This window comes from Spea bombifrons, chromosome 2 (assembly GCF_027358695.1).
Source record: "Spea bombifrons isolate aSpeBom1 chromosome 2, aSpeBom1.2.pri, whole genome shotgun sequence".
NCBI lineage: Eukaryota > Metazoa > Chordata > Amphibia > Anura > Pelobatidae > Spea > Spea bombifrons.
The window spans coordinates 78,681,251-78,702,269 of NC_071088.1; the positions used below are offsets into that span (position 1 = coordinate 78,681,251).

Sequence of the window (21,019 nt, forward strand, 5' to 3'; positions counted from 1 at the left end):
TTTTGCCTGAAGAAGAGACCTATAGTCTCGAAAGCTTGCAATCCATTATACATCAGTTAGCCAATAAAATATTAAATCAATAAATATCATCTTTACCACATACACATAGAACAAGTTTAGAATCTTTCTCAGTTTTGACATTATTGGAATTTTTGCGCGATTCACTATGGTAAATACTTTTAGTCAAAAAAATGACCACGTCAAATAATTGTGACGATGCACTTGGTGTTACAGCCAAAAAGTATAATCAATGTTATGAACTGAAATAAAACGTATGTTTTATTAAACTGTGAATTTAAAAGATAATTGTAATAAGGGAGTAGTCTTTGAGCTCTCTGAAAATGAACATCTGTATCATCCTACTCTGTCACCAGGAAAACATTTAGTTTATTCTGGGCCGAAGCAGAAATGTAATTAATATCTAAGGGTCATTCTTTGTGGATCTAGACTGATAATAACATGGCATTACATTAATTAGAATGAATACATCTCAAGTAAAGTTTTACTCGTGTTGCCTCTTTTTTATTGTCTGCCAGAAAACTTGTAGGGTTTTGTACGGCAGTGCACCTTAAAAACTAGAAAATTGTAACTAGTAATTTCACAAAGTTCAACCCTTCTACCTATCCTTCCTGCTTTTGATAAAAAAAAAACTTAAATTATGCTATTTTGCAGATTTCTAAAATGCTTTTTTAGAAAACTGGGATAGATTAGCGCTAATTATTTATCTCGTCAGGCTGACGCATAATGTTGATGTTTAAAGCCTTTTTTCAAGTATCAGCAGGGCCGGAGTGGGAATTAAAATCAACCCTGAGACTTTAAATCCAATGGCCAATAAATGACATATGTGTGGACACATTTATGCAGCTGCCAGCCGCTCTGCTACTTTTGTGGTTTTCCACCACGGGAATCCAGTCAGTGGACACACACTAAGATGCAGTACTTGAGGGTTTGTGGGAGTGGGCCAAGTCTATAGATCTTTCGGACATAACTATCTTCTGGGAACAAGTCCCACAGATTTTTATTTTTGTTATCATCTCCAACAAGCCACATTTCAGAAGCTTCAATGAAGAAGCTCCAATGATGTTTGGGATGGTGCCCAGGGTGCCCGCCTCTGCACTTGTTCCTGCTGCCCAATGTGCCATGCGATTGAATTTCATGGATATTGTCCATGGATCATTGCAGAAACAAGACAGGTTTATTTGCAAGCTCACAATTATCCATGGTGTAATTTTAATAACTGGCAGTCATTTTTGGCCATGTTCTGTGCTCTACAAATAAAACACCATGGAAATCATCTCAGCCCTACCCCAGAACCACTCAATCGAAATGTGGCATCCTTGAAGGGCTGCAAATCCTATAAATCAAGCTTGAGCTCCCCCTCCTTTATTTCTTGTTTGCACTGCTAATTGTGTTATATCTGACTGCGTTCAGCACCAACCTGGAACTACAACATTTCTTGTCGATGTTAAATAATTAAACATTGGTAATGCCAGTAGTTGTAGATGCTGGTAGATGTTTTTAGCCAATTCTACTAATGAACAGCAGATTCAGACACAATGCTTATAATGGAACACCTTTCTATTTAATTACATGTGAACTACTTGAAACAGTAAAAACTATTTTATTTAAAAAGCTTACTACTGTTAGCTCTTTCCGCTATGTCCACAGTTTGAAATTCTCTATACGTGTGTAAAGCCCCAGGGCTGCCCCATAGCTGTCACTGTAGAGCCCTCTATTAACTAGAACGCATGCAAACAATCCTTGAGGATCCATTTGAACATTGATGGAAGGGAACCAAACTAACATTCCATCAGCCTAAATATCAGTGACACTTCATCAACAAGTAAAAGTTCACATCCAGACTAAGAACAAAGGGGGATTTTTTCATGGCTGGATTTATAAAAATATTTCCATGTATACAACCAGCCTTCGCTTTTTCATTTGTAGATTAAATAGACTTTGCCCTCATTATGTTATGAACCAAATGGATTACCCAGCGGGGGCTGTGAAAGCTGTGCTTTGGCACGGTTTCTGAAAAGGTCTCTGCTCTTTGATTTATTGCATCTGTAAAAGACAAGACATCCACAAAAAAAGTGCTTAAAATTAACTTTACTTTTTCTTTCCAAATAACGTTTTTTTTTTTACATTTCGGTATTACGAAACAATACAAAAATAAAAAAAAAGGTTTAACAATATTTCGGCCTTTCAGCTTTGGAAAGGGGACGTGTAAAGGTGAGATTGAGGGAGTGCCTCCGGGACCTGTTGTATTTACATTGTCATTTGTCAGATGGTCCTTTCTCACTGTCAACTTTTCCATTTAAAGTGCCCATCAAGGTTCAGCATTGACGTCAGAGATTAAGGAAGTCCTGGCAATCTGACATAATTTATTAGTATTAGTATGGTGCCCACCCCACTTGTAAGCACTTTTGGGGAATAGATGTGGCACCAATTAAACCTCTGTCACCTCTGATGCTCTTGGCATACAGCTGTCCTGCCATGAAACAGTAGCAGCCGCACAATGTATTTTCCCATACACTGATTTCATGCACATGGAAAATGTTTTTCTATGTCAGAAAACATCTTTAATCATATTTTGAATATTCATTTTAACGAAAGAGAGACCCACGCACCAAAATCATTTATTTAACAGATTTGCCGTGAAATGATCCTTTTCACTGAACAGTCCACATATTTACTAGGCAGAGATAGAAGTGCATATGGCTTGAATTACATAAAGCCTGCAGATGACATATAGCTCTTCCTGTCATGATGGAGTTTAACTCAGGACATCTTTGAAAGAGCGTTGAATTGCATTCAGTGCCTATGTTTACAGCCAATGAAAGGAGGATTTCAATTTTGACATAAAACTTAATACTTTAAACCAAGAAGAGCAATTTGTAATCCTAGGTTTTGCTTTGTTTCAATACATTTTTATGTTGTGGTGTGACTTTAACAGCGTTTCGGGGTCATGCGAGCCTTTGCTTGACCTGTATTCTTGCATGTTTCACGTATATATGATTTACATAATAGATGCATATCTCCAATGTCTTCATCGTCCTTCTGAGGAAGTGGTCCATTCTGATGCGCAGACTTGGACTGGCCATCAGGTAAGCTGGAGCCTCCCATCTACTCTTCTAGCTGCTCGTTCAGTGGACCCTATATTTTAGTGTGTAGCCACAAACTGGATATATGTAGTCACCCGCTGCAGAAGCACACATGTCATTTGTCAGGGCTCTAGGTTTGGCAGCTAAGAAAGTGGACACAACGTTCAGGACAAATATTTTGGTTATTACAATTACTTTCCTAAAACACCCTCAGATTAGTTCCCTTTTACATGTTTAGAGGAGTACTGCGTCTCTCTTTTGCCTCTATATACTTTAGAGCCTGGACTGCAGTAAGCAATGGCGTGTGCCAGACATGACAGGCTAAGTTTTAAGTAAAGAATGTGTGCCAGATGTGTTTTTAGAGAGTCATATTAGTGAGTTATTTGGCTAGGCTTTTCCCCTGGAGTGAGAGTTAGTCTGTGTATCTGCTTCAGAATTTATGGCTGAAATTTGGAGAGCTAAGCATTGACCAAAGGGAAACATATTCTGTCATGGACTTGAAAAGGGCCACCATGCCAAAGAAATGTATCCAAGTGAGCAGCGAAGGTTTCACAGCCTGTAAAATGATTGGGGCAGAAGCCCACATAACTGCATTAATTAACTTAAATAGTAATAATTATTATAAATAAGCAAGTGATACCACAGATCTGGTATGATGTGTAGACCTGGACGTACAAGGCCATAGAGATGGATGAAAGAATATGTATGAATTGTCTGAACATGAAATAACTTGTTAAAATGATAAACCTACGCGCACTTGATTATGCATGTTGTGGAGATAAATATTGCATTATCTGGAAAATCATGTACAAAATACATTTAAGCATCAAGATGAGATGCTGGTAGCAACACATATTATAGTCAATGTCAGGGTGTCATACCCCTTAAGACATTCCTCATCTGTGCATAATTAGAAAGAAAAATGCAAAGTCAGGAAGCATCTTCTAGAACAGAACCAAAATTAACGGGACGCTATCATGAATAGTTTATTATATTTATTTATAAAACACTTTAAGTAGCTTTCGTATCTCAGCCTGGGAATAAATGAATTCAGAACAAGTCAAAGAGATGTCCTAATAGAGACGTGCCCACACCAGCAATATATCCCGAGGAAGGAGATAGACCTGAAGCCATGATTGTCCCTTGTGACTTAACCAACAAGATCAACATGAGATTCAGGAGCATGCTGCATCATCAATGTACTGGCAAGGATCAGGAAGATATACTCTGTTGCTCATTCATACTATGGTTACATGCCCATTTAAAAGGGTTGCAATATGAAAACAAAGTTGTTCACTGAAAATAAGGGTGTACAGAGCTGCTGTTATAGTAAATGCAGACCTCTCGGACACGGTGAAAAGAAAAAGGAAACAACATATGTAAGTATAATGCTAATTACCAGTGTATTTCTGATATGATGGCTATATTAAGGCACCCTGGATTCAACTGGTGAAACTAATATACAGTGACCTCTAAGTCACCCTTTGGCGTGAGACATTGCTGTGCAACATTTGATATGCAAACATTGGGCATTACTAAGAAGAGAAACTATGTTAAATGTGGAGCAGTCACATAGAAACATAACATTTGATGGCAGATAAACATTTGGTCTATCTAGTCAGCGACTAAGACTCAGACCTTAATCAGTCCTTGGTCTTGTCTTCGATTCAGAATAGTCATATGCCTATCCTGTGCATGTTTATATCTTCTGCAGGGAGGATGATAAAAATAATTATGTTAATTTATTAGAGGGTAGAATGTCTCTTTAATGTTCACATTGAGTTACGTGTGTGTGTGTGGACTAGTTAGCTTTACTTTTCAGCAGGAGAAATAGGAAAACATAAATCAAGGACTTAACATCTGTTCTTTCACGAACTATCCAAAACGTAAAAATATCCCGGCAGATGTTTCATCACGGACAGCTAACTTAACTTCATCATGTTCGAGCGGTGAAAACGTGGACCAGCTTGCAAGGAGAGCCTTAGTTGAGTACCACTAATGTACGCATTGACAAAATATTGTTTTGATATGAAAAAAAGAATCAAGTATATTTTCATATTTAATGCCTCTTATTCAAATGAAAATAATTGATTAACAAAGAGGAAACAGCGCTTGGCCAGCTGCTGCTGAGAGCTGTAACATCTGGAGACAGCCCTTACGATCTTGAAATGCATTCTACTTGGTAGGATAGACTTACACATAACCACAAAAAACAATCTCTGATTATAGGAAAGAAATAGGTTATGATACATTGAGGTTAATATTTAACAGAAATGTACACAATTCTCATTAAAATGAACCCATTTAATTTCCAGTTGGGCTAGTAGCCTCTAGTAAATCAGCCCCTCGGAACCTAGGCCACAACAAATCTTTTCTTGAAGGGACAGTAAATCCCCACAGCCAGTAAAGCAGGAGGGGCGGTGACTGCACTGTATATGCACTCATTTCTTTGTTAAATAACAAAATCTAACAGAATACATGTTTTGTATTTGTAACAAAACACGTGTTTTTGAGTAAAATATACTCATCTATACATAATGAAATTCAATTCAACCCAAAGGGACGTGTAGTTTATACATCTGTATTCACACCTAATTGTGCATTCGACTGCTTCATAGTATATGTTCCCAATACCATAATTAATTCATTTTATTATAGAGAAACAGGAAGTTCTACTTACCGAGAGCTTCTTTTCCCTGCCAATCCCTGGTGACACTAAGGATAGACTCCTCCTCCGTACCTGAGATAGGGCAGGACTCAAAAACTTTAAAAGGGCCCTCCCCTCCTACTAACACCAGTGAATACCAAAGACCACACAGGAAAAGCAATCTGATGCAACAAAATTTATTGAAAGGAAGGGAGGGAACAAAAACGTGTCACCAGGGATTGGCAGGGAAAAGAAGCTCTCGGTAAGTAGAACTTCCTGTTTCCCTGCCATCCCAGGTGACACTAAGGATAGCTGTACCAAAGCAGAAGGGTGGGAAAACCTAAGGAGACAAAACAGCCTCAAGGACCTTCCGACCAAAAAGAGAGTCCTCCTGAGCCATCTGGTCGAGACGATAATGCTGTACAAAAGCGTGGAGAGTTCGCCAAGTAGCCGCCTTGCAGATCTGGTCAGGCGAAATACAGCATCTTTCGGCCCAGGAAGTGGAGACCGCTCTAGTAGAGTGGCCACGGATCCCCACAGGAGCAGGTTGGCCAGCCGAAGAATATGCCAAGTTGATGGCCGCAACAATCCACTTAGCGATGGAAGACCGCTCTAGTAGAGTGGGCACGGATCCCCACAGGAGCAGGTTGGCTAGCCGCAGAATATGCCAAGTTGATGACCGCAACAATCCACTTAGCGATGGAAGACTTGGAGATGCTGACACCCCTGTTGGGCCCCGAAGAGGCCACAAACAAACGAGAGGACTAACGTATGGGCAGAGTCCGTTCCAAATAGATGGTGAGGCATCTCTTCAGATCGAGAGTTTGAAGAGCTGCTTCTTCAGCTGAGCCAGGAGCAGGAAAAAAGGTAGGTAGCACGATCTCCTGGTTCTTGTGGAAAGCCGACTGAACCTTGAGTGCAAACTCCGGCGGTAGAGAGAGAGAACCACTTTATCCGGGAAAAAAACTGAGAAACGGTTCCTTCATAGACAAAGCCCGAAGTTCACAAATCCGACGAGCAGAAGTAACGGCTACTAAAAAGGCTGTCTTCAGCTATAGAAAATACAGAGAAACAGACTGAAGCGGCTCAAAAGGAGGTAATGTAAGTCTACGAAGGACGAGATTCAAGTCCCATCCCGGTAACAGAACGAGGACGCATCCGGACAATGACCTTGGCAAAACATCTGACTGCAGGCAGAGATATAAGCTCAAACCCCAGGAGAGCACTGATGGCAGAAATATGCACCCTGATAGCGGAAGGTTGAAGTCCACTGTCGAATCACTCTTGGAATTGGGTGTAGGAATGAACCCTGATGCAGAAGGTCTCTCCAAGCCGGGAGGTTCAGAGGGGGAGAGAGACTTAGACTGATCAAGTCCGAATACCAGACATGGTCCATCTTGATTTTCTGTAGGACCCTGGAGACCAGAGCAAACGGAGGAAAACGTAGGCGAGACGGAAATTCCATTCCTGTGCGAAGGCATCTATCGCCAAGGGATGATCCTGAGGCCTGAGGGAAAAGAAGACAGGAATCTGAGTATTGTCTCTGGATGCCATAAGGTCGATCTCGGGTAAGCCCCACCGGTTGACGATGAGGTCGAAGGCTGCCGGATGCAGAGCCCACTCGCAGCTCGGCACAGGAGTTCTGCTCAGGAAATCCGCTTGAGAATTTAGAGTTCCTCTGAGGTGGACAGCGGACAGAGTCATGTGACGGGACTCTGCCCAAAAGGAAATCCTGAGCGATATACAGAGAAGTCGAGGACTTCTTGTGCCCCCCTGTCTGTTGACATAGGCTACCACTGCCTGATTGTCGGAACGAAGCAAAATGTCCTTGCTGGCGAGCAGATGCTCCCAGTGATGCAGAGCTCTTTCTACTGCAAGCAACTCCAGACAGTTCGAGGGAAGAAGTTTCGTAGCTGGAGACCAGAGACCCTGCACGAACAGGTTCTGAAACGAAGCTCCCCAGCCAATCGTCCAGATAAGGAATGACTGAGATTCCCTGAACTCGGAGACGGGCCACCACGACTGCCAAGAGTTTCGTGAAGACTCTTGGGGCCGCTGACAATCCGAATGGAAGGGCTTGAAACTGAAAATGCTGGACAGCTGTACCCCAAGGAATCGCCACTCTCAGGAAACATTGATGAGATGGATGGATGGGAATGTGGAAATATGCATCCTTCAGATCTAATGAAGCCATGAAGTCGTTGAGGCATAAGGTGTCGAGGGTGGATCTTATGGTTTCCATCTTGAACTGGACGAACTGGAGGTGACTGTTCAAAAATCGCAAGTCTATGATTAGGCGAAGACCTCTCGGTCTCTTGGCGACCAGAAAAACCGGAGAATAAACCCCTTGGCCCAGTTCTGGCCAAGGGACAGGAACCAGGACTCTGAAATCTGTCAACTGCTGAATGGTAGATAACAGGACCGACCGCCTTGCCTGGTCTGGAGGAAGGTGGGAGATCAAAAAAACGGTCTGAAGGTCTGGTCCGAAATTTAAGTCGATAGCCGTGCGATACAATGGCTCTCACCCAAGGATCTCGGGTGAGTGAGAACCAACTGTCCCTGAAAAATCGGAGCCTTCCTCCCACCGGAATGGAGGAGGCGTCATGCAGCGTTCTTGGGGTCTTGAAACGCTTTGGGGAAGGCAATTCTGTCAAATCTCCCCCTTCCACGAGGGAATCTGCCTCGGAAGCTTTGTTCTCTGGACGAGGGGTTGAATCTAGAACCATGGCCTCTAGATTGTCCTGGGAAGAAAGGCCGAAAGGGCTGCCGTCTTTTCGAAGGAGGCTTTCGCTGAGGCATCCAAAGCTTGTCCCCTGTGGTTTTCTCCAAAAGGGACTCCAGTTCTTCCCCGAATAAAGTCTTACCCCTAAAAGGGATATTAAGAAGCCTTTTCTTAGAGGAATTATCCGCCGCCCAGGCCTTAAACCACAAGGCCCTCCTAGCTACAACTGAAAGTGCCGAAGCTCTGGCTGTCATTCTGATGTTTTCGATGGAGGCATCACAGAGAAAATCCACGGCCAGTTTCACGGCAGCAACATTCTTGAGGATAGTTTCCCTGGAGGTCTTGGCAGCAATATCCTCTTCGATCTGGGAGAGCCAAATCTTGACAGCTCTGGAAACTGAGGCAGAAGCAATTCCAGGTTTAAGGACAGCAGCTGAAGCCATCAATGATTTCTTAACTGCAGCTTCGGCTTCCTTTCGACCATCTGGTCAGAGAAATGAGAGCCATCCTCAAGCGGCAGAGTAGTCTTCCTGGAGACCCTCATAACAGCAGTATCTACCAGGGGGGTAGCACAAAACTGAGCAAAGTCCTCATCAAAGGGAAACATGCGTTTAACCCGTCTGGACAGGTTAACCCTCCTTTCCGGGTGGTTCCATTCCTGCTTGATAATGTCAGATAGCGCAGGATGAACAGGAAACGAGGCAGACTGCTTGGAGAAGCTGGCACCAAAGAAAGGGTCACTCTTCTGGGTGGAGACCTCCTCCAAATGCATAGCTGACCTCACAGCAGAAATTAAAGTCTCAAACTCTTCTACCAGGAACAAAAATGAAGTTTCCTCCCGGATCTCTCCTTCCTCCGAGGAACCTTCCTCTACCTCAGGATAGTCAAACTCAGAGTCTGAGAACAAAGGCGGACGCCCCAGGAGAGCGGGGTCTTGTGCTGCTGGAAGGTGGTGATAGGCAGTAACAGTCTGATGGAAAGCAGAGAAGGTAGACTGCATCTCTCCTTTAAGCTAGGTCAAAAACTCCCTACCCCCAGACGGCTCAGAATCCGCTACAGATCTCAGGCAAGCGGAGCAGAGCTTCTTCCTAGAATCCTGCAAAGCCTTGTGACACCCGGAGCATTGGGCATATTTAGACTTCATAACAGCCTTCTTAGGTTTGTCCTCGACAGAGAGCTGAAATTAGGCTGTAATCTACAACAGCAGAGAATTTGGCGCCAAAAATTTGAATTCTGACCGAGAACGAGGCTTGGAACGCACAACCGGAAGTGCGAAAGCCCGAAACCGGAAGCTGCTGAATCACAGACCGGCAAGCCTCCCTGTACATAGGAGGTGCCGGCATACACGCTGGCTACTCCCCAAACACAGCCGGCGGACCTGCCGCGCTACCGCGGGGACGACGGATCCACCGCGGCCGCGAACACCGCCGGGACAACATCGCCACCGCGGCCGCGACCACCGCCGGGACAACATCGCCACCGCGGCCGCGACCACCGCCGGGATTTTTTTCGTAGTTTTTTTCAAAAGTCTGTAAGACGGTGTAAAAGGATAAGGTTTGTATGTATAAATAATTTTTATGAGCTTGGATTACAATATAACTATTTAGCCACTCTCGAAATGATGAAGTTGCGAACTGATAGATGGAGACCTCATTATTAATAAGGGTCATATATATAAAATTGTTCACAGGACAAGCCTTGTCCTTGAAGAAAAAGACTTCAGGAATAAGCAAAAAGTTTATTGAACAAAAATGTGCCTTAAATAGTTGAACATAAATATCAAATACTCCAAAAACTGGACACGAGGTATTAATTACCGATTTATACATTAAGGCCTATTCAGGTTTAACAGAGAGACTCCATGAAATAACAAGATTAGAGAGATACCTCTCACGTGACATGCCTTATCGCTTCTAGGCAATTACATGGAAAGACCCAGAAAACAACAATTCTGTTATTGGTTGTCTTCATTCCCCATTTCTTCCTGATCCTGCGTCTCAGCCGCTGGATCTCCGGGAAGAATGCTGCTTACATTTTGGATCAGTTCCTCAATCTGTTCCTCTGTCAGCCTTTCCTCGCTTTCTTCTATCATCTGTTTTAGTGCGAAAAAATAGTAGACAATACATTTTCAGTCACTCTTAGACACGCAGATTTTGAAGACAATAAGAACCATTCAGTTTGCCCTTAATCAGTCCTTGGTCTTGTCTTATATTTAAGATAACTTTGTGCCTATCCTATGAATGTTTTAATTTCCTCAATGTATTGGCCTCTACCAGCTGTGATGGAAGGCGGTTCCATTTATCTATCGCCCTCTCAGTAAAGTTAAGCTTTCTTACATTACATCTAAACCTCTCACCCTCTAGTTTTGGTTGATGGCCTCTAACCTTTCTCCTTCTTTGAAATAAACTGTATTTAGATGTTTCTATCACATCTCCCAATGAGAAATGGGAGAAAATGTCATACTAATCCTAAGGATTGGTTTCTAATAGAGATATACTGCTTTTCTAAATCTTTACATAGTTTAGTGTATTGAACCTGAAAATGGAAGGATTTGGGGTATGTTGGGAAGTGAGAGGTCTGTAAATTGATATATTTGCTTTCTACTTTCACATCTAGGGAGGCCATAGTAATTGAATAAAAACATTCAAAGTCCAATGGCATGGAAGGTTCCAAAGAATGAAATTAATTGAGGCACTACGAGCAACGGTGTACTCAGGCCAAGGCTCACTAAGTCTAAGGACGGCAAGAGCTTGACAGCATCTTTACTTTGCAAATTAAAGTACACAAAGGCCCTCTCGGCACGGTAGGTCTGGAGCAATGACCCTGTAAATACAGCACGCACTATAAGCTGTTGTAAAAGGTATAGAAACTGCGTATAACTCATAAATGTCATAAACACGTGATAGATTGATGTCATCGCCTTGGTTACAAAATACAATTACAGCTCTTTCATAGTAAAGAAGCATTCCTCACCCGGTAGACCAGTGTTTTGATTCTCACATTCAGGAGGTTTATACATACCAGCTGTATTTCCACTGCAGTTAAAGGTCGGTGATTAAGAAGCTGCAACTTTTCTGCTCTGTGGAAAGAAATTGTTTAAAAATATAAATAAAGAGATACATTCTTTCATGTGTAGTCACTTCCTGGCATTCTTTACAGGGACAATTTAGACAAGTGTCCCTGCCAGCCCTACTGCATACTCCATGGTAGAAGCTGACTGGCTGCAGTAATCAATCTGTATGAGGAAAGTATGAGGAAAGCTCTCCCATTGAAATCAATTGGAGCACTTGCCACGCATGTACAGGGGGTCTCAACAGACTGGGTTACGGTAAGTATATCACGTGCATCCGATAATCACAGTATGTCACTAGGGTGCTAATCACTAGAGAGAAGCACTACAAATATCTTCTTTTCATTATAACCCTGCAAGCAAAATGATTTCTATCCTAAGTTTGTGTCTCTGACAGAACAGCATTAAACCCAAATGGAAAAGTGGGGTGTGTTCTGGAATGCAGAATCAATTCAGCCAATCACCATTGAATTGATTAGTTGGTTATTATGTTCAGGAAGTTCTTTCTTTTTATGGCCGAAAACAAAAAGGTCAAATATTTGGTATTTAAAATGAAGCACTCACTGCTGGAAAAGAGATAAATGTGTTCCTGATTTTGTTTTTGTAATCTCACAATCGTTTCTTGCGTTGCATGTCAGACAATTAGGTAATCATGGTCATTATCTACAGCAATCTGTAAAATATTAGAATTGAGCTTTTGTAAAAGACAAAAATTAGTTATTTTCTGCTTTAGGTTCTTAAGGGGATTGTCAACCTTCTAACAATTTGCTTTGAATAATATATCCCTGTTATAGTATTTGTCTTTCCTAGTCAGTAAGAGACGTAGGCGCACCCTCTTGCAACAGTTCCAGCGTGACGTTCATGCCTCCTCAATTCGCTTGGTACACTCCTTAATTGCACTATGTAGTTTAATAAGGTTTATGTGATTAATATTACCTGTCTTTTGGATTTCTGTTATGATATTAACCCTGTTGAAACATACATTGGCTGCATTAAGGTGTATAGCCTTTATCTATTTATATGCTACCCAGGGGCGTAACTAGAAACCTCAGGGCCCCGGTGCGAGAATCTGTTAAGGGCCCCCCCACCCCCAACCCAATCTACCCCCTTCTCACACCATCTACCCCCCTCTCACATTATCTACCCCCTCTCCCTACCCCCTTCTCACTATCTACCCCCTCTCCCTACCCCCCTTCTCACTATCTACCCTCTTCCTACCCCCTCTCACACTATCTACCCCCTCATTCTCACTATCTACCCTCTTCCTACCCCCTCACACTATCTACCCTCTCCCTACCCCCCTCTCACTATCTACCCTCTCCCTACCCCCTCTCACTATTTACCCTCTCCCTACCCCCCTCTATCTACCCTCTCCCTACCCCCCTCTCACTATCTACCCTCTCCCTACCCCCCCTCACTATCTACCCTCTCGCTACCCCACCTTCTCACTATCTACCCTCTCGCTACCCCACCTTCTCACTATCTACCCCTTTGTAGGTCACTTACCGTGCAGTCCTGTGGTGGGGTCTCATTGCTCTGCCGTGGTGAGCGTGGCTTCACTGCTGAGCGCCAGCAGTCGAGACAGACGCCTCACGCTTCCACCACTCTACCAGCTGTGATGGAAGGCAGTTCCATTTATCTATCACCCTCTCAGTAAAGTTAAGCTTTCTTACATTACATCTAAACCTCTCACCCTCTAGTTTTAGTTGATGCCCTCTTGTTCAAACATTTCTCCTTCTTTGAAATAAACTGTATTTAGATGTTTCTATCACACCTCCAAATGAGGAATGGGAGAAAATATCATACTGATCCTAAGGAAGTAAAGATGGCTGCTCCCATCGTAAAGGGTGGGTTTGTAATACAGATATACTGCTTTTCTAAATCTTTACATAGTTTAATGTATTGAACCTGAAAATGGAAGGATTTGGGGTATGTCGGGAAGTGCTAGATCTGTAAATTGATATATTTGTTTTCTACTTTCACATGTAAGAATGAAATTAATTGAGGCACTATGAGCAACAGTGTATTCAGGCCAAGGCTCACTAAGTCTAAGGACGGCAAGAGCCCGACAGCATCTTTACTTTGCAAATTAAAGTACACAAAGGCCCTCTCGGCACGGTAGGTCTGGGGCAATGACCCCATAAATACAGCATGCACTTTAAGCGGCTGTAAAAGGTATAGAAACTGCGTATAACTCATAAATGTCATAAAACACGTGATAGATTGACCTCACCGCCTTGGTTACAAAATACAATTACGGCTTTTGCTGAGTAAAGAAGCATTCCTCACCCGGTAGACCAGTGTTTTGATTCTCACATTCAGGAGGTCCTGTGGTGGGGGCGCGTGTCATATGCCGGCGCTCAGCGTTAAGCGCCGGCACTCGAGACAGACACCTCACGCTTCCACCACTGCAGTCGGGGCAGCACTGAGGCAGGCGGCGGCAGCGACAGGGAGCAGAGGAGACAGAAGGGCGCCGAGCGGTTGCAGAAAACGACTGCTCGGCACCCCTCGGGCCCCCCTGACTGGCAGAACTCCAGGGCCCGGTCGCAGTCACGACCCCGGTAGTTCCGCCACTGATGCTACCTTGAGGAATCGTCGAAAGTCAATGCCATTTATCTAGGTAACGTTACTGGGCCCCATTTAATCCTAAGAAACTAACATAAGTGGTCCTCTAGTCAAGTATGGGTATACTTTGCCAGAAACAGGTGAAGAGTGTGACTCCATAAGTTTTAGATTTCAGTTTTAGAATTTTAGGTTTGTGAAGGTAGCACTAACTAGAGCAATGGCGACACTACCTGTACCCCAATGGCCATTAAGAATTAGATTCACAAAAGATCTTACTGATTTTTTTTTTAATTGACTACAAAAATAATAAATTAAATGAGCTCAAAAATACATTAAAAAACTGGGTCATCCATTGGTATTCAAGATTTATAGGCAGATGATTGCAACATATGGTTTTTATCAAGTCATAAGAAAACATGAGATCATTCCGGTACAAGTTTAACTCAGGACATTGCAAGTAAATAAACAGCTCATTAAACAGGACATCTCAGTATTGGATGTAAAGGGAGATGGAAATATGGAAATAAGGTTTTTAGGACTTATTCTCAACATCATCACCAGGAATTTGTCCATCAACAAGTTTGAGGGTGCCACCAAAATTCCCAAACACTGCTGAGGTTACAACTTCATGCATGTGTAAGGTTGATTTTCTTGTTACATTGTTGACATAATGCTAAATAATGTTTTTGTTCACACAATTAATCCTAACCATGAACTTGCACCATGAGTAGAACATCTGGCACGAGTGACTATACGTGAAACATAAACAAGTTTCTGCTTATAACTTGGTGATTATATCATGCTGTAACAATACCCTACCCAATGTAAAGTTACCCGTTTTAACGTTTCCCTTTCTTGACACAAAGACCACGGGACCATCACTCCTGGATCCCATACCATATACTTGAATTTAAACAAATTAAAGTGTATCACTAAACAAGTTCAGTTTTCCACATTGTTAGTAGACAATCCCTCAGTGAGAGTGTATACACCAAAATACTATCCCATGCTATACATGAAAATAAATATCACTATCTTATGCTAACAGAGGCTTTTTCCAGCTCCTGCTAGGAGAAGATTGTCAGATTAGACATATAAAGTTAAACAGCGATAGGATGTCTGATTTATATATGAAAGCTTGACGTCTTTAAATGTGACGCAAACTAGATTGAAAATGAGCACACTAGAGATGCCCATAATCACGGGCAGGGTATTCACCTTGACTGCTACCTTTTCAGCTGGTCCTCCTGAGACTTTGCCACCCACCAGCAGTCTAATGGTGAGGAGGTTCTAGGGCCAAGATTAGTTAGTAACGGTTTAAATGCTGACAGTCAAGGTTGAACGTGGTAGCCAAAAGAGCAAAAAAACTGAGGTAGCAACAATCAGAGAGTAAAACCAGGAGAACAAGAAGGAAGTGAAACTGTAAGATGCAGCCAAGGTCAAATAACTGCTGTGAAATACCGTCCACAAAGACAAAGTAACATGGACACCTTTACTGCACAGCAAACAAACTTTGAAGGGAAATGAGGTTGTGTGATCAGCTGACACACAGAGAGGTACTGTGGAAAAGCATCAGAAATGATCAGCATAATCCTGATTGGTTAGTCTGACAGAATGTGACCTAGTGGTGATCACATATACAGAAGCATCCACCCCAATAGTATAGCTGATAGTATAGCTAAGCATTCACTATAAACGGGTTCACCTTATAACACATCCAAAACCAATGTGGTAGTATATCCCCATGAGCATGAAGGGAAACAATATTAAAAGAAACACATTCTAAAGTTTGTCAGAAGCATGCCATTGGTTTCTTTAACAGCAAAAGAACCGGTTTTCCCTGGACACGTTCTTTTTCTCGGAGTGCGGTTGAGTGGCAATGCTTTCAATTTAAAAACACACACAAAACACACCTTAACTGTCAAAAAACACGAAGATCCGTTTGGCTTGGCATCTCTCTCTATCACACAGTTTTAGGTCTGATGGACTGATGACTTCATAGGTTACAGCAATGAGTGTATGCCAAGTAAATTGCTCAGTAAATATGTACTTACTTGGTCAATTTGTGTGCTTTCATTGCGGTCAGGAACTTCTGCAGTATTTCAGGACTTTGATGCTGGCACGGGGTACTGGACAGATACTTCAACGTCTAAGGAATAAAGTTAAATGATTATGGATTTCTCAGTGGTGGCATTTAATTAATATGACAAAGGGTAAAAACAAGTAAACATGGCCATCTTTTACAGAACACTAATCCTGGTAGTTTACCATTTTTCATAGTAAATGTCTCTTTGGTTGTCTCACAATCATATGACTTGTAAGTCTTGTGGAAAAGATTGGATGCATTGGGCCTTATTGATACAAATGGGGTAAAAATGCCTAAATATCCTTGGAATTAATAAAATGTATATGTCAATGTTGTTGTCAAGAAAGCTGTGGTTTCAATGCCCTCATCCACTACTCATTAAGGGCCAACGTTGGCAAGTTTCTCCACCAAAAGGATGATCTGGGCCTGCATAATCCATATCTATGGGAGGGGAGACTTTGAAGAAGTCTTACTGATTTGTACTATGCATTATAAAGGGCCAGCCAAGCAATTCCTCTAGCAGAAGCTCACCAGGGTTGCCTTTTCATGATAAACAGTGAAGTCAAGAATCTGAAACCAGTCTGTCAACTCTTCCATTCACGTACAAGAGGTAGTTTATTTTGAAAGAATGGACATTTTAGAACAAGTGGTCATAATCTAAAACTAGAAGGCCAAATGTTCACATGTAATGCAACAGCTTCACTTCACGGTGAGGCTGGTAGATAAATGGAGAAGCCTCACAAAACACGCTGTACAGTGATTTAAGCATGCATGAGAAAGCTATCCTGGAAACTGAGCAGACTAGATGGGCTGAATGGTTCTTATCTGCCATCAAACGCTATGAGAAATGAAACTAGAACACTTAGAATCTGGCTTTGCCGTGGCATCATGGGTTCACAGAAGAAAAGCTTCCAGTCAGGAGAACTGGGTTAGTCCACAGGCAATGATACCCCCCATCCACTGAGTGAGTCAATACAAGAAAGCAGGGAATATGTTTATTTTCTCTGGGAAATCCTATATAATACAACTGACTTGATGGGAACATTTATTTTGATTCATCTTAATATAAATTAAAAAAAACATTATTCTTCTCTTTATAAAGTAGACAGAGGGAACATAGTGTAACGCACACCATATCAATAAGATCTGTTTATTATAACTATAAATTCATTTGCCTGAGTTGGTCATGCTACACCGTATGACAGAAAAGAGAATCTGGTTTTTGTCACAAAGTCAGAGATATGTACGTCAGCCGGTAACTAAAAATAGACTTTGGACTTGAAAATATTGATGATGTGTTGTGCTGCTGGATATAACGGTTCTGTGAATTTATAACTAATCCCAAAGAAATCATTAACTGTAACACATGTGAAGCTTTGGGTTAGGATTGACAGCGCCATTGGTTTCTATGCAAGCTTCTTTCAAAGAAAAAGTAGAAGTGACCATTAGAAAGGATAAAGTTAAAATATAAAAGCTTGCGATCTTATAGCGCCATCTACGGGACAGTTATGGAAGGAGAGAGACAAATGCCCCATTAATGTATACAGCAACCCGAGCAGAAGACCTCTAGTCCTGGAGAGATAATTGCAGATCGTAGATCAGTTAGAAGAATATATATTTCTTTACAAAGTAAGATTCCTCCTCAAAAAACTACAAAACCTGTCTTTAGTTCCTTGTTATAGTCAGGCCATAGTTTTGCCATAAAACAGTGTTGAAGTTCGCATATTCATGACAGTTTAATGCACTGCAAATTTATTGTATTAACCTGGTAGGTTTATTGGGCAAAAAGGAGGTTCTGTAGTTAATATGGTTTTCAAGTTCTTCAAGACAATGATGAAATGTTATCCTATCAGTTTATACCAATATCACATTTTCTAATGTTAACCCCTTAAGGACAATGGGTTGACCTTAAACCCAATAAAACCAATGCACCGTGAGCACATACATGTACAGGCTTTGTCATGTGTGTGTGTAATGTATATATTTCTATATTTTAGATTTGTAGTGCAACTAACAAAATGTAAATCAAGTTGCAATAAAAAAGTATTTTTTATTTAAAGATTTGTTTAAGCCGTGAAAGGAGTAGTTGAGGATGAATGAGTACAGAAGCGTTTGTCCTTAGATCGTAGAAAGACTACAGAGATGGAGCTCACCTCATACATAATGGTGTTCAGATTCTGTTGACCGGCACTGCTCTTATTCTTTCGGGCGTCTCTCTGCTGGGTTTTTAAGTCAGTCAGGAGCTGGAACACCTTAGAATTTGAAAAAACAGGACATGGGATTCAGAACTGTCAGTACTATGACCCTTCAGCACAGCATTCAAATCAAAGATGGAATAATGCAGTGTTATTGTATATACATGTACCTTTTCGTATAGGTAGAGTGGGGCAGATAACATGTTTTTGCGCTTCCTTACCATGCACGAGGGAGAGCTGGAGGTCTAACTCTCCTAATAAAAAAACATCCTTTCAAATAGAACAGTCGTCCTATTTACTGTCTCTTTCAGATATAACAGATGGCATAACAGTATAATAATGTCTGAGATCCTCCATTTTTAGTGAAAATATATTACTTATATCTTTTGTTGGCATTGCTTAATAGGTGAAGAGACACCCCCCTCCACGAAAGCAGGTGACTTAAGGCTTAGATGCTGCAAAGCTCCTCACTAGCTGTTCCGACAACTACCGTATTTAAAAAGCCAATGAGATGGTCATGGCTGTGATGTAGTGGAAGAAACAGACCGGTTCTCATTGCCATATTTTCATTGGCTATGAGAACGCAGAATACCTGCCTATACAACAGCACCATTGTTTTTTGAATTGTTCAATAATTCAAGTAGGAATGCCCAGACTGTATTTTTCTAGCCATTAGCGAGGACTTTCATTTACCTAATCAGTGGTGTTTTACCCAGAAACGTTCTCCTCTAGAGGCAGGGTCACTTCTGTCAAGCACAATGGCACACACTAGCCTACTGAATGGGATAACATGCCACCAAGCCTGTGGGACGTTGGTGGCAAAGGACTACTATATTTAAGGAACAGTTCCGTCAAAAAAAAATTCACATGATTATTCCTTAAGGGTATTTTGTGCACTCAACTTGTGCTTAGGTGCCTGGGATCTTTTAATTCGAGTATGGCCGTAACACTTGCCTCTTTATTGTTGGTATTATTTTGTATTTGTTGGGTTTAACGTAAAGCAGTTAATAAGTAAAAAAAAAATGACGGCAAAAAAAACTGAAAAAAAGCTAAAAATGAATGGCATATGTGTCCATACCTCATAATTACTCAACAGTGCAGCATTTCCATCTTTTCTGCAAAAAATAAAGAAATAAGACAACTATTATATAGTAAGAGCTAACATCACAAGACATTAACACTGGTTTGTCTATATGCTGATTACATATACATGTTCATCTAATTATTAGGAGTATCATTTAGGAAATAAATAGAAGTTTATTTAGTAAAATACGGATACATTATGTCAGTGGGGTTGTGGTTTCAAAGCTTTGTCTTCGCTACTCATTCCGAAGGTCTGGCTCCAGTGAACGCATGCACTGAGCACTTGGATGGCCCTGTATAGTGTATACTTAAAGCCGTGGAATTTCGTCAAAGGCACTTGCATTATTCAGGGCCAGCTCAGCCCTTTTTGCTGGACAAACTCGCCCTTCGTAGATATCAAGACAGCATTACAGCACATTGAGCTCAGTTGGGCTCACAAATGACTGATCTACCAACTTTCACTACCGTCTACAGGCTCAAGAAGCAGAACCTGCCCAATCTATAAATGCGCTGGCCATTTGGCTAGCAAAACTTAAGAATAGCAAAACACCATCATATTCCGTAGTGATGCGAATTGGTAAGTATTATGAAAACGCGACTCATGTGATGACTTTGAGACTTACATAGAGAGAGATAGTGTGTCTGTGTATAAGAAACATCCTTGGCTAATAAAGCAGCTGCAGAATATTCTGCCCATAAGTGGCTCCGGTTAAATGTCTGGCGACAAAGCCTAATGTGTATAGCGGTACGGGCTGTGCATGACCTGCGTCCCTACCTCAGAGAATAATAAAGAAATGTGTGCAAAAATAAAGCAATATTAGCATATAGATATGCAGTTTTTACGGCACTTGTGTATTATCCGGGCGCCAGCTACTATTTTTATTTTTTTATTTCATACTGTAGCTGTCACTGAAGAAGGTTCAATGAAAATTTGGGATTTCCCCAACAAAATCCTGCTTACAAGGGGCGTCATTATAAGCACACAGACCCTTCAGTATATGCTTGAGCATTTAATATCCCTATTTACTAAGGCAAGCAATATTATGATCAGCCAATCCTTGAAAGTATAAAGGCAAGAATAACTTACACCTCCATGCTGTGTTTTTTCCTCGCGGTGCACCAACCATTAGCTTCCCTCCGGAAACGAGCCTACTGTCATATACGTTCCGGAAAGAATTCAAACACGAATTAGTTTACGGGACTGATAAAAAAGAAAATTGGATTATCTTTGTGTTTATATAAAATCTCAAAATAATGATATCTTAAATATATTGCATATTGTCACGAAGGAAAAAAGGAAAGAAAAAAGAAAAGATAGTATTGCATTGGCCGGGAATCGAACCCGGGCCTCCCGCGTGGCAGGCGAGAATTCTACCACTGAACCACCAATGCATCTGATGGTAAGTGCTGCCTAACTCTACGTGAGTAATGAACAGGTTTTACTAAACACACTATAACTCCAAACAACGTGTTCGTGTGTAATTTATCGTGGATGAGGTCATTAACGTCTAAAAAGAACTTAATAAGAACGGTAACTTTACACCAGG

The 21,019-nt window shown here is 41.6% G+C and overlaps 1 protein-coding gene and 1 non-coding gene across 2 annotated transcripts; both read right to left on the bottom strand.

The window, feature by feature from the left end:
* Positions 1–10,197: 10,197 nt before the first annotated feature.
* Positions 10,198–20,594, bottom strand: CRCP (CGRP receptor component). Its single transcript, XM_053454907.1, has 6 exons — positions 20,560–20,594; positions 19,468–19,504; positions 18,348–18,446; positions 16,163–16,257; positions 11,495–11,552; positions 10,198–10,565 (listed from the first exon to the last, which is right to left on the bottom strand). The coding sequence occupies exons 1-6, from the start codon at positions 20,565–20,567 to the stop codon at positions 10,428–10,430; spliced, it is 435 nt and encodes a 144-aa protein (XP_053310882.1). The 5' UTR covers positions 20,568–20,594; the 3' UTR covers positions 10,198–10,427.
* Positions 20,595–20,793: 199 nt separating this feature from the next.
* TRNAG-GCC (transfer RNA glycine (anticodon GCC)) lies at positions 20,794–20,864 on the bottom strand. Its single transcript has one exon. It is a non-coding gene; the product is annotated as a tRNA-Gly (tRNA).
* Positions 20,865–21,019: the final 155 nt, after the last annotated feature.

Coding starts and splice junctions, on each gene's coding strand:
- CRCP (XM_053454907.1), bottom strand. Junction 11,553..16,162: donor AAAGCACACAAATTGACCAA/GTAAGTACATAT, acceptor TTCTTTCCACAG/AGCAGAAAAGTTGCAGCTTC. Junction 10,566..11,494: donor CTGCAGTGGAAATACAGCTG/GTATGTATAAAC, acceptor GCACTAAAACAG/ATGATAGAAGAAAGCGAGGA.